The sequence below is a fragment of the Sus scrofa genome, unplaced genomic scaffold, assembly GCF_000003025.6.
Source record: "Sus scrofa isolate TJ Tabasco breed Duroc unplaced genomic scaffold, Sscrofa11.1 Contig2345, whole genome shotgun sequence".
Lineage (NCBI taxonomy): Eukaryota > Metazoa > Chordata > Mammalia > Artiodactyla > Suidae > Sus > Sus scrofa.
In genome coordinates this window covers 127,429-148,037 of record NW_018085072.1, presented here as the reverse complement: position 1 = coordinate 148,037, position 20,609 = coordinate 127,429, and the positions used below count along the sequence as shown (strand labels likewise).

At 41.1% G+C, this 20,609-nt stretch overlaps 3 protein-coding genes across 7 annotated transcripts in view; 2 read left to right on the top strand and 1 right to left on the bottom strand.

Annotated features, from left to right (window-relative positions):
- The window catches only part of RNF122 (ring finger protein 122), a 40,278-nt gene extending 31,952 nt beyond the window's left edge, over positions 1–8,326 (top strand). For both annotated transcript variants that reach the window (XM_013984095.2, XM_013984096.2), the window contains exons 7-12: positions 145–261; positions 557–1,241; positions 3,106–3,292; positions 3,782–3,874; positions 5,142–5,547; positions 7,822–8,326. The gene's annotated coding sequence lies outside the window, so the exon portion shown is untranslated. The remainder of the gene's footprint in view (positions 1–144; positions 262–556; positions 1,242–3,105; positions 3,293–3,781; positions 3,875–5,141; positions 5,548–7,821) is intronic.
- Positions 145–11,700, top strand: TTI2 (TELO2 interacting protein 2). Of its 4 annotated transcripts, XR_002341173.1 has the most exons (9): positions 145–261; positions 557–1,241; positions 3,106–3,292; positions 3,782–3,874; positions 5,142–5,329; positions 5,404–5,547; positions 7,822–7,984; positions 9,180–9,363; positions 11,228–11,700. XR_002341173.1 is itself a non-coding variant. In XM_021081793.1 (8 exons), the coding sequence occupies exons 2-8, from the start codon at positions 598–600 to the stop codon at positions 9,282–9,284; spliced, it is 1,524 nt and encodes a 507-aa protein (XP_020937452.1). In that variant the 5' UTR covers positions 145–261; positions 557–597; the 3' UTR covers positions 9,285–9,802. The 4 variants fall into 4 exon arrangements, 2 of the variants coding, with proteins under 2 accessions (XP_020937452.1, XP_020937451.1); XM_021081793.1 differs by lacking the exon at positions 11,228–11,700 and having other exon boundaries at positions 9,180–9,802; XR_002341174.1 differs by having other exon boundaries at positions 254–1,241.
- Positions 8,480–18,183, bottom strand: MAK16 (MAK16 homolog). Its single transcript, NM_001243808.1, is given in 10 exon segments — positions 8,480–10,031; positions 10,196–10,261; positions 11,199–11,309; positions 12,034–12,108; positions 13,679–13,733; positions 15,093–15,244; positions 15,402–15,466; positions 15,564–15,673; positions 15,766–15,815; positions 18,121–18,183. Coding segments are annotated over 10 exon segments (894 nt in total). The 5' UTR covers positions 18,136–18,183; the 3' UTR covers positions 8,480–9,836.
- Between the last annotated feature and the right edge of the window lie 2,426 nt (positions 18,184–20,609).

The following is a 20,609-nucleotide window of genomic DNA, read 5'->3' as shown; positions in this document are numbered from 1 at the left end:
TCACTATTATTCTGTGATTTATCTTTTTTCCACCTTAATAGGTGAAATCGGAAATAAAATAGCGAGCAGATTATCATCTATGCAAATATTCTGTTCGTAGCCCCACCCCGTTTGAACCTGATCGCTATTGCTTTACCGTAATAGGTCGTGAACTGACGGAGCGTTGCTGCGGTAACGACGGGAGCTACCTTTGTGCTTTGCGGCAATGACGTTAACTAGATCCGGATCCCGATAGGCGCAGAGGCGCTGGAAGGGTTACAGGTAATGGCGGCACTGTTAGTGTCATGTTTTAGGGGTTTATTTCTTAAACTCTAGGATTTTTTTGGTTTTGTCTTTTCTCTTCTTTTTTTTTTTTTGAGTCTTCAGAAAGGCAAGAGTAATAGCTCCCCTCCACTGTTGAGAATCTGAGATTTTCCCTCTGCATCTTTTTACATGCTTTACTCCTCTGACGGTTAGACTTCCCCTGTTTTCCGAGACATCTCGCGGTTTTATTTGATTTTAGTTCTGTTCTTTGAGGGAATCTCAGCCCCTAGGTGATCTTTCCTTTCCTCTTTAGCGGATCCTCGCCCGCTTACATCCTCGTCCTTCGTCTGAGGAATGGAGCCTAGCAGCTCTCAGGAATCCGCAGCTGGGCAAGGCTCTTTGCCTGCAGAGTGGCCTTCCTCCGCCCTCGGACAGGCTTTCTCCCAGATCTTGCACCAGTTCAACAGCCAGGAATCCCGACGGGGTAAGGCCAGAAATACAGTCCTTCAGGACCTCAGTGCTCTATTAGAAGCCAAAGAATGTGATAAGTTATTTGAGGGGAGTGACAACTCGCTCCGTGGAATGCCCGAGATTCTAGGGCAGGTGGCAAAAGCCCTGGAGAAGCATGCGGCCCCACCCAGGGAGCCGGAAGGGAGAGGTGATCGTCACGCCGAAGTGGCGGAGAAAGCGGCTGCAGTTGGGTTGTTGTTTCTTAAGCTGTTGAGGAAAGTTGAGGCCGCCAGGAATTCGTTGGTTTGCCCGGCATGGAAGACAGGCCTCCGTCACATGGCAGGATCCATCTATATTTTTGCCGTCACACACAGCTCGGAGCAACCATGGACCAGCGCAAGATCTCTGGTCATCGCTGGGCAAGTGCTCGCCTTACTGCTTCAGGTTACTGAGTGTGGTTCTGTGGCTGGATTCCTCCACGGAGAAAATGAAGATGACAAAGGGAGATTTACTGCGATAATGGGGCTTCTGAAACCCGAGTTGAATAAGTGAGTACTCATGTCACAAGGGCCGCGGACCTGATCTTCAACCTAATGTTTTAGATTAGCTCAAAGGAACCTCGTTTCTTCATGAGTAAGATAAAGGTGTTGTAATAACAGATCTCTTAAGGCCCAGAGAGATTATGATTTGCTATAAATGACAGAACTAGATATTGGCAAATTGAACATTAGAACCTAAATATTCAAACTCTATTTCCTTTTCTTTTTTTAATTTTATTAGGGCCACACCCACAGCATATGGAAGTTCCCAGGCTAGGGGTCAAATTGGAGTTGTAGCTGCCGGTCTACTCTACAAATGTAAGCGCATCTTGAGCCGCATCTATGACCCACACCACAGCTTATGGCAGTTCTGGATCCTTAACCCCTGAGCCAAGCCAGGGATGGAACCCAGGTCCTCAAGGATACTAGTCAGGTTGGTTACTGCTGAGCCAAGGCCGGAACTCCCCAGACTCTATTTTCTTTTTTCTTTTTTGTCTTTTTAGGGCCGCACCCCTGGCATATGGAGGTTCCCAGGCTAGGGGTCTAACTGGAGCTGTTGCTGCCAGCCTACACCACAGCCACAGCAACGCAAGATCCAAGCCATGTCTGCAACCTACACCACAGCTAATGGGCAACGCGGGATCCTTAACCTACTGAGCAAGGCCAGGGATCGAACGCGCAACCTCATGGTTCCTAGTTGGATTCATTTCCGATGCGCCACCACAGGTCCTCCCCAGACTCTATTTTCTAGTGCTCTTTCCAATCTTCCTGATAACTGTCCTGGAAACTGGAAGTTCTGTCCCATTTATTGAGACTTAATTTTCTTAAGTTAGATGAGTTTGGGGATTCAGAGAGGATTTAAACTTACCGTTTGAATTTAAATGTATGGATCTTGAAACTCATAGCTACTTATTCGATATGAAAGCAGTGTTTGGGATGAAAAAAAAAGTCCTTTAGATTGCTCTTAGCTAAAGTACTTTCTGTGAGTTTCCACCTGCTACTTTGTATGTTAGTGTTTGTAACACTGGAATGATGAGGAAAAAGTGAGTACATAACCATCATTTTACCAGGAACTTGGAGTTAAAAGGCTTAGTTTTGAGGCATTCTGGTGCTTCTTTTAATACCTTCTGAAAAGGACTAGTTTCATTATTTGTAACACAAAGATATCATTACCTATTACATTGTATTTGAAGATTGGTTGAGTAATGTGTGTAAACTCATTTTTTTAAGCTGTAAGTTACTGTTCAAATATTGATTCATTGGCTGCCTTATAGTAATAAAAATAAGGTTATTGAAGACATTTCCTTTACTCCTCTGTCTCTCCTCAACACTTTTTCACAGCAACCACCGGCCCCATCACCACATATTCTTGGGTTTTTTTTTGGTCTTTTGTCTTTTTAGGGCTGCATCTGCCACATATGGAGGTTCCCAGGCTAGGGGTTGAATCGGAGCTGTAGCTGCCTGCCAGAGCCACAACAACTCCAAATCTGGGCCACATCTGCACCTTACCCCACAGCTGATGGCAACGCTGGATCCTTAACCCACTGACCAAGTCCAGGGATCGAATCTGCATCCTTATGGATACTAGTCAGATTTGTTTTCGCTGAGCCACCATGGGAACCCCTGACCACAGATTCTTTACATAGCTGTGGTTAAAATTGGCTACTTCTCATTGGATACAGTTTAGACTTGGAACCCTGAGTGATTGTATTTAGTATAAGTTCTGTAAGTTGTTTTGATCTAAATCATAAAATATGTGTTATAACATCAAGAGGTATCTTCTGTGGGATGTATTTTCTTTCAAGTACAAGAAAATACATTCGGCTTGATCTGGACCCTGTGCCACTTAATGGGGTTTCACATTTTCTTTTAGGGAATCCTGGAAAAATAACCCTGCCACCAAATACGTTTTCTCATGGACTCTGCAAAAGGTCACTCGACCCTGGCTGAGCCACCATCTGGAAAGGATACTTCCCCCATCATTGCTCATCTCAGATGACTATCAAACTGAGAACAAAATCCTAGGTGTCCACTGCCTCCATCACATTGTGCTCAACGTGGTGAGTAACCTCTGCTTTGTCACCTATGTCAGTGGCACAGGCTGAGTCATCATGGCCGTTTCTCATTCATGATATCACTATTTTATCACTGCCTGTGTTTGTATCTTTTATTAACTGGCTTTCTAGTAATGCTGTAATTTGACTCAGTTCACTAATTTCTATTTTTCTCTCCATGTTTTCCTCTGCCAACCTAGAAGGTTTTTATCTCATGGGTAATGTGAAAAACATTGTCAAACTGAATAACCAGACTTTGAGTAATTAACGGTTGACAGGAGCAAAAAATTTAGCAACCTAAAGGGATTATACCCAAATGTTAAAGCTGTTAGTCAAGGAAACTTCTTTTAAACTATGTATTAGAGAGCTTTTAAAATATACATAGAAGGATAAAGTGTGGAATGATGAATCCTTTGTACCATGTTCAGTCTCAGAAATTATCAACATTTTGCCAACCTTGGGAAACTTGAAATTGGATAATTTGTCTGATTGCAGCCAGCTGCTGATTTGCTCCAGTATAACAGGGCCCAGGTCCTATACCATGCCCTTTTCAACCACCTGTACACACCGGAGCACCACCTCATTCAGGTAATTTTAAGATTTGTTCATAACTCTGAGCTCTCATATTTAAGTAGAACGTGGCATTATATAAATAATAACTGAGCAGGTTTGGTGGTATTGGGGTGGTTTGAAGAGGATTTCAGAGAGTTCCCATCGTGGCTCAGTGGAAACAAATCTGACTAGTGTCTATGATGGTACAAGCCTAGTTCAGTGGGTTAAGGATCCGACGTTGTCATGATCTGTAGTGTAGGTCTCAGACTTGGCTCCAATCTGGCATTGCTGTGGTTGTAGTGTAGGCCCGCAGATACAGCTCCAGTTCAACCCCTAGCCTGGGAACCTCCATATACCATGGGTGCAGCCCTGAAAAGACAAAAAAATAAAAATAAAAAAAGGATTCAGGAAGGAGGTGATACTTGCTTATGAGGGATGAATAAGAGTTTCTTGGGGATGGGGTCAGAGAGAACATTCTAAAAACAGAAGAAACTAGTTAGGTTAGGGCTCCTGAGATGGTGGTTTAAAAAAACAAAAACCGAAAAAACCCCCAAAGATCCTAAGAGAGCTAAAAGGGATTGCCTAGACACTGACATTTTGATAGGGTGATCAAATTGGATACAAATAGGATCATCTTAGATTCTTTTTGGGAGTATTTTTATTGTAAATACTTGTAAATATCACTTAGACTTGGGAATTTAGTCATAGTAGACACAGAGACTCCTAAATTTGGGGTTAAAGTCCTACCTTTGCTGTTCTTTCCCATTTTATAGATTAGCGAAGAGAACAGCTCTGTGGAGAAGGTATTAATTTGAGACTCAGGTGGAGATAAAGAATGTTAAAAAAAAATTTTGAAAATATAAATACACTTAGGAGTTCCCATCGTGGCTCAGTGGTTAACGAACCCGACTAGCATCCATGAGGACTTGGGTTCTATCCCTGGCCTCCTCAGTGGGTTAAGGATCCGGCATTGCTGAGCTATGATGTAGGTCACAGATGCAGCTTGGATTGTGTGTGGCTGTGGCTGTGGCGTAGGCCCGGGGCTACAGCTCCGATTCAACCCCTGGCCTGGGAACCTCCATATGCTGCGGGTGCGGCCCTAAAGAGACAAAAGGACAAAAAAAAAGAAAAAGAAAAAAGAAAGAAAGAAAATATAAATACACTTAGTGTGTTATTACTAGAATCTCTTAATCTGTGACCTGGACCCCAGTGATGGTAGAGTAGTGGAAGTTGCTAGAAAAATCATTGAGTGTTGTGAATACAAACTGGTGAACTACAGTTTCTTTCTGTTACTTCCTCCCAGGCAGTGCTCCTGTGTCTGCTGGATTTATTCCCTATCCTGGAGAAAACCCTGCACTGGAAAGGAGATGCAGCTCGACCCACCACACACTGTGATGAAGTCCTGCAGCTGATCCTGACCCACATGGAGCCCGAGCACCGCCTTCTCTTACGCAGGACTTATGCCAGAAACCTTCCGGCTTTTGTGAAGAGGTGAGTCCCTGGGGGCTGGGGCTGGCCATACGCTACTTTAGCTCTTTGGTGACATATTCTCTTTTTGTTTTTAGGTTGGGGATCCTAACTGTCCGGCACTTGAAGAGGCTGGAGCGGGTCATCATTAGTTATCTGGAGGTTTATGATGGACCTGAAGAGGAGGCTAGATTGAAAATATTGGAAACCCTAAAACTTCTCCTTCAGTATACTTGGCCCAGGTAAACCAGCCAGCAGACAGGTGTGCTGAGAGGGGCAAAACCAGCTGATACTCTCTTCAGAACTTGCCCAGGTGTACCTTCAGCACAAAGTATTAAGGACATGCCATATATTTGAATAGCTCCTGTTTTTACATACCAACTGGATTTCATGTGCAGGTGGCACTGAAAAGATCACATATACTCAGTGCCTTCAGGTGTACATCTCTCTGGGTTTATAATGCATGCTAGAATTTTGAAGGCTGGAGTTCCTGTCATTGCTCAGTGGTTATTGAACCTGACTAGCACCCATGAGGACTCTAGTTCTATCCTTGGCCTCGTCAGTGGATTAAAGATCCAGTGTTGCCGTGAGCTGTGGAGTAGGTCACAGATGCGACTTGGATCCCGAGTTGCTATGGCTCTGGTGTAGGCTAGCAGCTATAGCTCCAAGACCCCTAGCCTGGGAACTTCCATATGCTGCAAATGTGGCCCTAAGACAAAAAGACCAAAAAAAAAAAAAAGAATTTTAAAGGCCATATAGAAGTGCTACAGTAGACATGCTTTGTTCATGGTAATGTTTCTTAAATCTGAGAACGGAGCATGCATAGCACATCATGGGACACCTGTGGTGATCACGAGGGTACTAATTTAAGGTGATCGCTTAGCCTTTCAACGCTGGATTGAGGTGGGTGTCCCAAACAGAAAGCTGGACCTCAAACATGCAAAAGTCTGCAAAAGGCTCTCCTGCATGAAATAAGGTTTGATTTGGCCAGAATCCAGCGCCTCAGCAACACGTGTGCCTCTGCTGTGAACCATATTCTTTCATGTCCTTATAATGTACCCAGTCTCTCCCACAGTCACATTTGTAATGAGATTGCCTTTACTTCCTTACTTACTCCTCTACTAAAGTAGAGGATGGAAGACCACTCTCCCAGTATACTGACAACTCCAAAATTTACTCAGAACCTGGTGTTAAGTACACGGTATTTGAAAAATGACTGGAAATAGATGGATAAGCGAAACAGAATCAAACTAATATTGTTCAAGTAGAAGAGATCAGCAAGGAAATACAGGGAGGTTAGAAAATGAATGTCAAGCATGGAGGGGTGGGGCCTGAGGAGTGGGAACAGCAGACTATGCTGAATGATGACAGGTGGAGGGCTGAGAGGCACACAAGTTACAGGCAACTTCTCTTTTTAAGATCAAGATAAGGGGAGTTCCCGTCGTGGCGCAGTGGTTAACAAATCCGACTAGGAACCATGAGGTTGCGGGTTTGGTCCCTGCCCTTGCTCAGTGGGTTAACGATCCGGCGTTGCCGTGAGCTGTGGTGTAGGTTGCAGACGTGGCTCGGATCCCGCGTTGCTGTGGCTCTGGCGTAGGCCGGTGGCTACAGCTCCGATTCAACCCCTAGCCTGGGAACCTCCATATGCCACGGGAGCGGCCCAAGAAAATAGCAACAACAACAACAACAACAAAAAAAGACAAAAGACAAAAAAAAAAAAAAAAAAAAAAAAACACCAAGATAAGGGATGCAGACTTTCCTTCTCCCATTCACATTTCTCTCCAGAAATATGGTTTATTATGTATATTTCCACACAAGTTAAATTATTTGTCAACTTCCAATAAGGCTTTTTAGTTATTTTTTTATTGTAAAAAAATACATAGAATTTGCCATTTTAAAGTGTGTGATTTAGTGGCATTAAGTGCATTTACAATTTTGTGTAATCATCACCACAATCCACTTTCAGAATTTCTTCATTAAGATAAAAACTTTTAGAAAAGTGAAGTACATAGACAGCTCAGCTGGTGGTAATCTAGGAACTAGAATTAAAGTGACAGAAAATTCAACTGACACTTAGGTCTCAGAAGCCAAGCTTAGTTGCCTCACTATTTTTAACCTCCAAGCCTAAGACCACATCAAAACTAAGGAACTATGGGCCATCTCTTGTTCTCCTGGCAAGATTCTAGCCCCTGGTGGGGGGGGTCCCAGTTTTCCCTTTTTAGAAGGGGCTGTTTCCTTATAGTAGAACCACACTCCTGGAGGGAAACCAGGTATTCCTGGGCAGACCAGAGCATCTGTGTGTATGGGTAGTGTGCTGTAGAAAAAAACAGGGGGCTTGAAGTTCAGAAATCTAGAGTCTGGTCTCTAGTTCTGCTTTTAGCTCTGGGGACTTTGTCACTAAACTTTGACTTCAGTTCCTTCATTTATGAAGTAAGGGTTTTATACTATATGGCCTTTGAGGTCTGTTTTCAATATCCTGATTCAAAGCATGGACATTTTTTTTTTCTTGGTTCCAGAGTTTCCTGTAGACTTGTGGTCTTATTGAAGGCTCTCCTGAAACTGATATGTGATGTAGCAGGGGATTCAAGCCTCACACCTGGGCCTATTAAAAGCACCTTGTTAGAAGAGGCCACAGACTGCCTGATTCTCCTGGACCACTGCTCTCAAGGACAGGTGAAGGTAAGCGACAGTCTGTGACTTGGTCTCAACTAGGCCTTATCACCCTCAGGAAAATCCTGTGATTCTAATTTACTATTTACGTGCTTGACCAAGTCTATAAATGAACATGGAGTGTTCACATCTCTGCCTTTGAGCCTTCTGGCCTTCAGCAGTTTGATTAATACCTTATTCTGCCTTTAAAGCTATTCAGAACTCTTTAGACCAAAAGGCAAGAGGTGTTTCTGGAGCTAGGACAGAGTAGATGTTTCTGGAGCTAGGACAGAGAATGGGCAAAAGGATCATGATCAAGAGTTTGTAAAATTTAAATTCTGTTTTAGTGGACTGAATTAAAAAAAAAAAAAAGAAAAAAAAATGTTGAAACAATGAACTGTAAGCCACCAAGAAATAATCATTTATGTAGAATAGTTCAGATACCAGAAATGTTTCCAGTTTTTGGGGGGACAACTGTGTTTTCCATATTCTTATTTATCCACCTGGGAATTTTTTCTTTTTTTCTTTTTGCTACTTAGGGCAGCACTCGAGGCATAAGGAGGTTCCCAGGCTAGGAGTCCAATCGGAGCTGTAGGCATTGGTCTACACCACAGCCACAGCAATGTGGGATCCAAGCCACGTCTGCAACGTACACCACAGCTCATGGCAACAGCAGATCCTCAACTCACTGAGCGAGGCCCAGGATCAAACCTGCATCCTCATGGATCCTAGTTGGGTTCATTAACTGCTAAGCCATGAAGGGAACTCCCACTTTTAACTTCTCAGAGGCATAGGTGTATAGTAACTGTGTGTCTACTTATATATTTTTAATTAGCTATTCTCTTATTTCTTACCCTATTTAGAAATCTTCAATTGAAAGTTTTAAGGCAGCATGAAAAGAAATTCATATCCTATAAATACTTAAGGATAGTATGGTTTATTACTAGTTTATTCAAATTATTTCATCTCAGGTTTTTAATCTTGCAGTTTTCAAGCCCTAGATCTAATCTGATTCATCTTGGCCAGCATTAAGCAGTTTCTTCATGAGCCAGCAGGACATTTAGAAACGTGCCAACAGTTTCTAAAGTTACATTTGTTCTGCAGATTGTGCCCTGGCAGCATCCATTCTTTCCTGGTATCAAGAAAAAACAGCCAAGGTAAAAGAAAAAGAAATAACACCCCTCCCCCACAAAAAAATCAAAGCCTGTTTGGTTTCATGTTTCAGGGTCTCCTGGCTAAAATCTCCCAAAGCTGTGAAGACAGTAAGGTGATGAACTGCATCCGGAAAGTGCAGCAGGTTTCTGAAAGCACTCCCTATGACGCAACTTAAGACTTACATCACTTTGCTAAAGACAAAAGGATTTTCTTTCTATTCCACTTGTTTTAAATGCAGTTATCTAAGGAAAAAGGTATATTTACAGTAAATATTGTAATTTAGATCTTCTTTATCCTTTTTTCTTTTTATTCCCATAGAAGTAGGGAAAGGAGAATTGAAGTCTGGATATTTCTCAATAAAGCAGGGTGTGTGTGTGTGTGTCTGTGCGTATGCTCCCATGCAGAGGGGAGGACACCAAGAAAACGGGTGGGTGGCATTTAAAATTTTAAAATATTTATACCCACAGACTCATCTGTTAAGCTTCTTGGGCTCAAACTGTTACTTCAGCACATGTGCCAATGCTATAAAAATACTCTGTTCACAACTTAAACTCTTCTCCATCCCCTCCTAGATTTTTTGCCCCAGAGAAGTAGCATAAATATAAAAAACATGAATATTGTGCTAAAAAGATAAAGAGCAAAAACTGGAGGTGTATGTGTGTTTAAGATTAAAAAAAGGGAAGAAGTTCAAAATGTGCAGTCCTATTTATAAATGTCTGCAGGGAAATCACGTGGTTTTGGCCTTAGCCATAGGCTCTGTCTCCTGCTCATATTCTATTTCCACATATGCTCGTTTCCTCCTCAAAGGTCCTTTCAGAGGTGTTTTGCCTTTGTATTTGGCATCAAGGGCCTTTTCCTCTTCCTCAGTGGAGGATTTATCATCCTGCTCTTCATCACTGCTGGCATCCAGTTTATCCATATCCTAATGTGGGGAGGCAAAAATTAGGAGAGAAGACACTAGCTTCATTCCCAAACTCGAGTCATCATCCTCTCAATTTAGAATTAAAACTAGAGGACTCATCTGCTGTGTGTGACCAGAACCTCCCTCCCCCTCCCAAAGGACAGCTTTTCACCCATGAACCTCACCTCAAAGTCACTTATGTCACTCTCATCCACTTCATCATCTTCCACAAACTCTCTTTTCCCCACATCCTAAAATAAAATGTAACTATTAGGTTCAAGATACATGATGAAAATTCAGCTTAGACATCTCATTGTATTCTTTTTTCTTCTTTTCTTTTTAGGGCTGCACCTGTAGCATATGAAGATTCCCAGGATAGGGGTCAAAATGGAGCTGTAGCTGCCAGCCTACACCACAGACGTAGGCAGGATCCCAGCTGTGACTGTGACCTACACCACAGCTCATGGCAATGTCGGATCCTTAACCCACTGAGCAAGGCCAGGGGTCAAATCTGCGAACTCATGGATTCTAGTCAGATTCATTAACCACTGAACCATGACAGGAACTCCATCTCATTGTATTCTTTGATAAGCACATCAATAACAAACAGGAGAGTTCACTTATTAGGCACCAAAACTGACCTATTTCCAAGTTGAATACTTCTGAACTTAAAACATTTTAGGGATATCAATTCTGCCTGATTTGGAACAAACAATTCTGTGTACATTCAACTAAAACTATTAATTTTCAAATATCAAAAAAAAGTTTACTAATAGGAAAATAACACCTTTGTAACCCATGTGAATCTACTTGTTAAATCTGCCCTTTTCTCAAAAATACCATCATTTAAGTACTTCTGTATTACTAGCAAGCTTAAATCCTCTGTAAGTTTCAGTAGGCCCCTTAATGTTATAGTCCATCAGTTGATAAGGACTCCTCATTGGTAACCTTGCCGGAAAAATTTTAGAACTCTAGTAATTAAGGTTAAATTGTCAATATATAATGTTTGTTAGCTAACCCTGGAAAAGCAGCCACTACTGAACCAAATTAATCAAAAATAATAGGAAAAAAATGACCAAATAACTACTTTTAGTTAGGGAACTGAAAATGCTATTCTGTCTCAATTACATAAAAATAGATCTAATCCTACAAACTACTGCTTGACAAATCAAAAGACACAAAGCTCACTTCTTCATCTTCTTCGTCTTTTTCCTCAGCATCTGAAGAGTCACTCCCTGCCTCCTGCTGCTCCAGGGCCTTATCAAAGGCATGGATGGGGAAGTTGTAGATATCGCCATACTGAAGAACATAAACATAGGTCAGCTGTTACATTTGGATCTTATGCTTCAAGTCCCCTGTCCAACAAGCATATTATTTTCCTCGGTTTTTAAATGAGAACATTTAGCTTGATAAGTATATTACTATATTATTTTCAAGCCTAGAGCCAGTGGTATCTTAAAAAAATTCCATTTTTGCTATCTAATCAGTGGTTAATGCCAAATAGGTAACTTCTATGAAGGGTGCATACTAGATCACTTAAAATTTAGTACTCTTTAAAACCCATGGATTGGAACAAATGTAATTCTGCTGACAAAGGGGAGATAACAAGGAAAAAGTAAATTTTATTCATGTTGTCTCTGTAAATGACATTAATTTTTCAAAAAAGAATAAAAATTCATTTTTTACAACCTTAAAAGACTAGGATGAATGAATAGGCATGAGGATTAAAACCATATGGCTATTAGAAAGATCTGGAATTGTTGTTTCAGAGTAAGAGTTGGGAATAATGGCAAAAAAGAAAAGGTCTCTATACTACAGTGTCAAGGATAACTATAATATTTTATGTACTTGCATCATTGAACTAAAGTGGAAGCCAGGGCCCATATGATACTTATTTATTCCAGGAATAAAATCAAGGTGAGGCTCTTTCTAGCATCTCCAAAAATAAAACATTTCCCACACTACCTAGCATATCACCATCTACAAAATAAAATTTCCACCCCAAAGTTCCTAGCTTTCTCACCGTATCTTGTTTGAGTCTCTCCAGCAATTCCTTTTCGATAGCATTGTCCAGCTGAGCAGCTATCAATGCCTTTTCCTATGATAAAAAAAGAGCAAACCCATTTACTTCATTAGTACTCATTTTTTAGCCTGTAGCCGTGGAAGAAACCAAGGGTTTATGTGTGTGAAATATGTAACCACCTTTTCCTCTAGCTTTAACAGGAACTTCTGCCTGTCCAACCAGATATGTGTATTTCCCCTGTCAAACCTTGGAAGGCCTTCAATTAAAAAAATTCCTATGGGATTTTTACTTATGAGATTTCTAAATTAAATTCTAACAAAAGCCTTTGACAGATCTACAAAGCAAGCAGATTTACATATATTTAAATATCTCGAAAAATTAGCAATCCTGAAGCAAACTCCATAAAAGCTTTGAAAAGGGAACAGAGGCCTTTATTCATTTACATTTTCTAAAGCCATGCCAGCTTCCACATGATAGAAAAGTAAATTTAAAAAAATTTCTTCCTTCAGTGATCTCTGTAGGAAATGATACAATCTGTACACAACTGAAACATAAAAATGTAGCCTCACTCTACTGTTCTTGTCAAAGACTGCATTAATTTGATAGTAAAAATCACAAAGGATGTTACACACTGAAGCTGTAGAATGAACAGTGCACACAACCAACCACAGCTGTATCCCAGGGAGACAGAGGGAACAGGGAGCAGATAAAAGATTACTGTGATGTTCAGCGTTTTCCTCCAAAGTAGGTGCTTACACCTCAGGGTTGTGGTACAGAACTCTACGTGATTAATGGAAACAAAAGCATCAAGACTATTAGAGCTACTTCTCGATAGGATACGATAAATGATAAATGTCTGTTGGTGGAAGTGAGGTAAGCAACGCAAACACCTAGAATGACTGAAAATGTGAACTTCTCAGGAAAAGCTAATTCCTGGGTATTAAGAACAAAAGAATATTCAGCCTGCGTGAGCTCCCAGTGAGGTGGGTGGGCTGACTGCTCTCTGTGACAAAGGTTGGAGTTTCTGGACTAGCTTTTCAAGGGATAGCACAACATTACCATCACTATTCACTACTTCAGTAACAAAGCTGACCAGTTTACTTCAAAGAAACAAATAATTCCAATTAATTCTTTACCAGCAATTTCAGAGCCTCCCAAGCTCAATTTAGAGGACTAATACAACCTGAATCAACATGAGGTTACTGAGAAAAAATTTTAAATTCCATCTAGTGTGAATTCATCTAGTGAAATATTGTAGTATTTCACTGCATGACTACTAGTGTGTTTGATGATAATGCACAAAACCTGCTGAGAGTAACATGTAAAATATAAGATTAGCAACATACTAAAATTCTGAAATCTGAAACATCTAACCTCAAGAATTTCAGAAAATTTGTAGATCTCTAAGGTATTTTACTTGTTCTCCATTACCAATATCCCCAAAGCACCCACATTTTAACCTGTGCTGCAAGTCAGTCTTCAAGTATGAACTCTCAGGTATCTTATGCAACTTGTACCATGCCTATTATCTAGGACCCAAACAGTTCATAGACAGTGGGAACAGACTCATTCTCAGGAGCCCTACCTGCACAGCCCTACCCTCAATGAGAGAAGAGAAGCTACAATTATCAGAACAATTAGTTACCTCTCTTCTTTTTTCCCTCCGTTCCACCTTCTTACTCAAAGGAACAAGTTTCCTCCTATGGGAAATAAAACACAAGATCAGTACATGTTCCTTTAAAAAAAAGGAGTTCCCTCTATGGTGCATGCAGTTGGTTAAGAATTCAACTACAACTGGGAGTTTGGGGTTAGTAGATGCAAACTATTGCACTTAGAATGGATAAGCAATGAGGTCCTGCTGTACAGCAAAGGGAACTGTATCTAATCTCTTGTGATAGAACATGATGAAAGATAATGAGAAGAAGAATGTACACATATATATAACTGGGTCACTCTGCTATATAGCAGAAATTGACACAACATTGTAAGTCAGTTGTAACAGAAAAAAAAAAGAATCTGGCTGCAGCAGCACGGGTCACTGCGGAGGTGTGAGTTGGATCCTTGGCCTGGGAACTTTCATATGCTGTAGATGCAGCCATAAAAAAAAGAAGAAGAAAGGGAGTGGAATTGATTTTGTAGGGCTCAGCTCAATATAGCAAGATGTACTTAAAATTTTCTAGATAACACTGTAATAAGTCAGGCATGTTTACGTATATTTGACAGACACATTACATATATGTGGCTGTTTCTGTTTCTTTAAGCATTCTGAGACTCTGTAGGTACTCACCATGCTGAAGATTAATGTTTCAGTGAACTAAGAAAAATGAATTTTCTACAGAAGCCTGACATCTTTAGCTTTCTCTACAGGTCAAATGAAAAAGTATTAGGGCCTATCACTCCTTAAAGAAGGCATTCAATTAGTTCCATGGATTTCATATCACTTTTTTTTTTTTTTTTTTTTTTTTAAAGGGCTGAATCTGCGGCAAATGGAAGTTCCTGAGCCAGGGGTCAAGTCAGAGCTGCAGCCTATGCCACAGCCACAGCAATACCAGCTCCAAGCTGCATCTGTGACCTGTTGCCAACGCCATATCCTTAACCCACTGAGCGAGGCCAGGGATTGAACTTGCATCCTCACAGAGGCACTGGTTCCTTAACCTGCTGAACTACAACAGAAACTACTCATATCATTTTAAAAAATCAATTTTAAAAATTAGTTTTCAGTGAACCGAGAGTAAGGTTCATAGAGTCCAGTCTTTTCGCATTTTTTTAAAGATCATTTTCAGTTCCCTAATTTTAGGATTCCATCAGGGTTATAAGGATAATTTTTTGAAGCTGTTTTTCACAGGAAGGGGATAGTCAAATTGTACTATACTGTTTTCAAAATCCTGCAAAATTAAAAGATACAACTTTAATCTGTGGTAAAGCTGCTGCTTCTTAGCACATCATAAAAATTTACCCAAAGCTGAGTTTAATAGAAAGCATTACTAGAGGTTTCATAATCTCTCAGCTTCATAATATGAGGCATGGAAAGATAGATTAAATGAATGATCAGTACTTACTGTCGCTTTAATGTAAGTTTTCGAATTCGAATTAGGTACTGGGTGATCTTGGTGAATCTTTGCTTACATTTGTGTCTAATGAAACGAGGCCAGTAAATTAGATTTTCATCTATTTGTTCCAGTGCTTTCTCATAGTTTTTATGAAGACGGACCTGTCAAACAGAAAGGAACCTTGAAGGGCAAGAGTAAATGTTTAGGTCTTTACTTTTAACAACACTTTAAGGTAGACATGGTCAAAGAAGCAAGAAAAGCATGTGGCTTTTTTGCTCTTAATCAATGGTTATCATAATTTTCTCTCCTAAGGCTTACCCGTTCCCAGAGACGCCTAGGGAAAGCTGCTCGTTCTATAACCTTCATATACAGATAGCACTGTCCTGCAGGATAAAGTAGATACTTTTTATTATTTACAGAGAAACTAAAGAATATCCCTTTTGCAATTGTTGAGAACTTCTTATAGAAGTTAAAACTGACCTTTCTCTTCTTTGATAGTGGCATACTGACTATTTGCCAGGGGACAGGATGACCGATTACACAGTCCAGTCAAGCTGTATTCATTTCTACAAAAACTCTGAGTCTTGGTTCTAGAATGGGAGGAAATGAGCAAAAATTAGAAGATGGGTTACCAAGAGGGCAACTGAAGGAATCTTTGTCCAGGGTGAAAATCTAGACTCACCTGATTTTGAAGGAACAAAATTGCTTGTTTCCTAGTGTATCCCAGATAACCTGCAAAACAGTGGAAGCCCATTGCGATTGCTCTGACCCAATAGATAACATATTAATCCAAGACAACAATGCCCTAGGGCAGCACCCTTCTTACTGAGGAAAGGGGTCTTCGAGGAATGAGAGGACCAAGAAATGCTTTGTAAAATAGTGTGATTTATTTGTTTTCTTTTAAACTCAAATAACAGATTACTGTAGGAAAAGTAAATACAAATTAGCAACAACCAGAACCTCATACCCAGACAAAATTTCATTAGAATTTTATAAATACCTGTACATTATACCAACTAGCATACCTACATGTATATTTTGAACAATATGAGATATATATAGTACTAATTTTCCTTTTTTACTTAATTTGTTCATCATTCATCATTGTAAAACACTGCATAGTACTAGATTTTTGGATATACATACCATGACTTTATCACATTGAGGACAAGGAAAATCATCTATTGCTATCATCCACTAACTCGTGCTCTATATTCATTCAGCATTTACTGTACACTTAGTTTTTGTAAGACACTGACATTTCAAAGTCCTGACACACAGGAGGCACTCAAGCACATACTTAGCGTTTTACAGAGAAAGATACATAAACAAAACAATACAAAGCACTATTCTAAATGCCCCAATAGGGGTGTATTTGAACCTGAGAGCCTTTGAATGAGCTGTCTTGAGGAACTGGGAAAGGCTCTAAAGTAGTTAAAGGGAAAAATACAAAGTAATGTTTAAGAATGGAACAACATTTTTGGAGATTTTACAGGATCTATGTTTGGTGGGGGATGGTAGGAAACAGGTAAGAGAAAATGAAATTGTAAAAGTAGGAGTTCATTCTAGCTTGTGTCTCTAAATATCATCTCTAAATTGATGACTCTCAAACTGTCATCTCCTAGTCAGATTTCTCCCCTGAGCACCAGATTTGTAGTTATACATCCAGCTTCCCACTTAACATCTGTACTTGAGTGTTTAAAAGACAACACATTAACAGGTCTAAATGGAGCTCTCAATTCCACACCTCTCAAAAGAATACTGTGTTCCTTCCCTAGTTTTCCCACCTCCATAAATAAAGCCAACACTGAATGGTTTGTTTAAATCCAAAAATCCCTTGATTTCTCCCTTTTCTTCTTCATTTAATCCATAACCGAGTTCACACTGATAAATCAAATCTCGTATTCATTAACTTCTTTTCGTGACCATTATTACCTTAGTTGGAGCTATTTTCATCACACTCTAATCTCCTTACTTCCTCTCCTTCAAAAGCCTGTCACACAACTAGAGAAATTTTCACAAATGTAAATCAGATGTTATTTCTCATAAAACTCCCAAAAACACTTCCTCCAAGACTCCACATGGTCTTGTCTTGCAGGGATATCCGACTTCACTACCTATTTTTCTTCCCCTGATTCCTATAACACGGTCACACTGATGTCCTTTAACACATTCCTTCTCTCTCTTACATCCAGATCTTTGTACTTTACAGTTTCTACCGCCTGCACTGATTGCTTTCCCCTCAGCCCCCAGTGGCGGTTCATTTTCATCTTTTAGACTCAATTCGTATTACCTATTCCGAGAAACCTTCCCTGATCAGCCCTATCTGAAGAGGTCTCTCCTCCTTACTCGCTACTGCATAACCCCGATGTTTCTTTCATATAGTATTACATAGTTCAATTGTATTTAATTTGTTCACGTGTTTACTGTCTCCCCCACCAGAGTGTTCCAGGAAAGCAAGAGGCCTTTCGCCTGGCTTAATAACAACTAAGTCTCAAGTAATTACTACAGTGCCTGGCACACAGTAAGCCCCTGAATATATCTCTTACAAGTAACTAAACGAATAAATCTAGGATGCTTCCAAAATTATGACGCGGACAGAGAGTGGAGCAAATGTAAAGAAAAGCATAACACAGGAAAATTGAGTCGAAAAGTAACGTGCACGTGGATGAAAAGGATCCTTAAATCTGGTGTCTAAACTTCATTTCACCGCCTCCCACGCTACCACCCACCTCCCAACCCCGCCGCCCCCCAAGTTCCGAGGGACCATACGCAAAGTCCTTCTTTGCTAGGAACCAAGGACCAAGGACCCTGGGAGCTGAGGTGGAGGTGTTCTGGCCTTAATCCCGCCGGGCGTGGCCGATTGGCCCGGGTATACACGTGAGAGCCCCACGCTCGGAAATCAGGGTTCTGGAAGCCTCGCTTCGGGAGCGACACGAGACTAATGGGCCACCTGAGTAGGCGGCTTCTGAGTCTCCTAAAGCAGGCAAGACATCCTGCGTAAACCCAGGTGGCAGAGCAACAGGAGGAGACTTACATCATCTGACTGCATGGTGTTAGTGGTTCAGCGAGCAGCCAGCCAGGTCAGGACAGCAGCCATGCTGCTTCCGGAGAATCACTTCCGGGAAGTCCAGTCTCGCTTATCGCGAGATTTCAGATTTCTCGGCGTTGCACAGCGCCCCTTGGCGGTCTAACTTTGGCACCCGCCTCCACGCCACCACCTGGACTGTCACAGAGCGCTTGCACCGCCGTGGTCTTGACCCCGGCTTGGCTTAGGATGGTATACTGGCCAAGGGCCCCTGCGACCCCGCGCAGGAGTTGGCGGGATTCCAAAGCGCGGAGGCTGAAGGCGCTGGGGGCGGCCCTGTCTAACGCGCAGTTTGAGACGATTCTTGAGTATTGGCGCCGGCCCCCCTGGCCGGGCCTCCCCTCGGCCAGGCAGTGGGCTCCAGACTGCAGGCCGGGTCTCAACGCCCGGCTGTCAGGGCTGCAGTGTTGTCCTTTGCCGGGTGTGTGGACTTCATATGAGGTCTGCTTCGACCCAACATCCACGGTTCAGTACATACTCCTCCCTCACTTACCCCCGCTGACACTTGTTTGTTGCTGTATTGGGTCCTAGCTTTTGAAATTCATGGAACAGGTAATATTCCAAAGCAACGCATCCCACTCCCCAACCCCTCCCCGCCCCCGGCTTTTTATTTTGACTGGGGAAAAAGAAAGTATTAGCTCTTACCTTTTTTCGAAAGTAAAGCCATTTTAAGTTTAAAAGACTCAATCTTAGAATGAGGTTGGGCCCTTAATTTGCATATTACATTATACAGTAATTCGGTATATCATAAGTAGCATAATTTTGCCTCATACAGATGCGGACTACTACTTAGAACCACCTTGTTAGAAAGCATTGATTTAGCACCGGTTTGGGAAACTGAACTTTGGTTATAAAAGCCAATCGCAATTTACTAGATATTTTGGGGCAAGTCACTTAATCTTTAGCAAGATGTTTCCCATTGAAAAAATTGGGGTATGCAGGAGTTAGAGGTATAGTAATAGGAAAGAACAAATCCGACTCCATATTGGATCTGTTTCTTTTACTTTCACCTTCATTGCTTTTGCCACACATGAATAACTAAAAGAATGTTGCCTGTAGCCTGAAATACACAGGATAGTCCACTCTGAAGGCTCTGACCTTTAAAGATGTTACACTTTCCATTCATATAGAGATCAAAAGTTGCAGAACAGAGTTGGAGGTTTATAGGAACCTTATGACCTGACCTATGTGGATAGCTGCAAGAACAAAGGGTTCTGACAGCAGAAGTTTGCAACAACCAGCCACACCTACTCCCCTTTTAGTGTAAAGTCCCTGCTTCTTGCCTCAACAACCTATCTCTGGATTCATTGACCTGAGGTGCTGCAAGCAGTACAGATAACTGTATGTTAAATGCATAGTTTACATGAGTACATAATTTACATTACTTCATAAAAAACAGTTGTGATCACTTTCACTAGTCTACTGCCCTATACAAGGCTAGTTTAGAGACCAGAGGAAAATTATAAATACATTTACCCTTTTATGTAAAATCAAGTTTAAAACAATGTGAAAGAACTCAAAACCTGGATGTACTCTCCACCTGGACCGCAACACACTCCCCAAATTGTTTTAAGTATGTTAAATGGTATAACCTAAATGGTTAAGTAGGTTAAATGGTGTATTGTTTTCAATTTGATTTAATTAACTCTCCATCCCTGCTCACCACCAACAGATGTCTCATGAATAATTTTTTTTTTTTTGTCTTTTGTTGTTGTTGTTGTTGTTGTTGTTGCTATTTCTTGGGCCGCTCCCGCGGCATATGGAGGTTCCCAGGCTAGGGGTCGAATCGGAGCTGTAGCCACCGGCCTACGCCAGAGCCACAGCAATGCTGGATCCGAGCCGCGTCTGCAACCTACACCACAGCTCACGGCAACGCCGGATCGTTAACCCACTGAGCAAGGGCAGGGACCGAACCCGCAACCTCATGGTTCCTAGTCGGATTCGTTAACCACTGCGCCACGACAGGAACTCCCTCATGAATAATTTTTTAATTGAGATATAATTGACATATACCATTATATTAACTTCAGGACTACAACATAAAGATTTGATATTTATATACATTGTAAAAGGATCACCACAATAACTCTAATTAAAATCTATCACCATACATAGTTAAAAAATTTTCTCCTGTGATGAGAACTTTGAAGATCTACTCTCTAGGCAACTTTCAAATTCATTACAGTATTATTAATTAGAGTCACCATGCTGACTATATATTATATATATTCCCATGGCATTTAAATATATATTACCTGCTCATGACTTATTTTATTACTGAAAGTTTGTACCTTTTGTTCCCCTTCAAGAATTTTGTCCCCACTCCACCCCTTCCCTCTGGCCACCACAAATCTATTCTCTATATATATCAATGAGCTCTATTGTTTTGTTGTTTAGTTTTTAGATTCCACATATAAGTGAGATAACAGGGTATTTGG

Excerpts from the sequence above, each read along its gene's own strand:
- TTI2 (XM_021081793.1), top strand. The coding sequence starts at position 598 with ATGGAGCCTAGCAGCTCTCAGGAATCCGCAGCTGGGCAAGGCTCTTTG. Across the intron at positions 3,875-5,141 it reads CGGAGCACCACCTCATTCAG|GCAGTGCTCCTGTGTCTGCT; the intron begins GTAATTTTAAGA and ends ACTTCCTCCCAG. Across the intron at positions 7,985-9,179 it reads GCTCTCAAGGACAGGTGAAG|GGTCTCCTGGCTAAAATCTC; the intron begins GTAAGCGACAGT and ends TTCATGTTTCAG.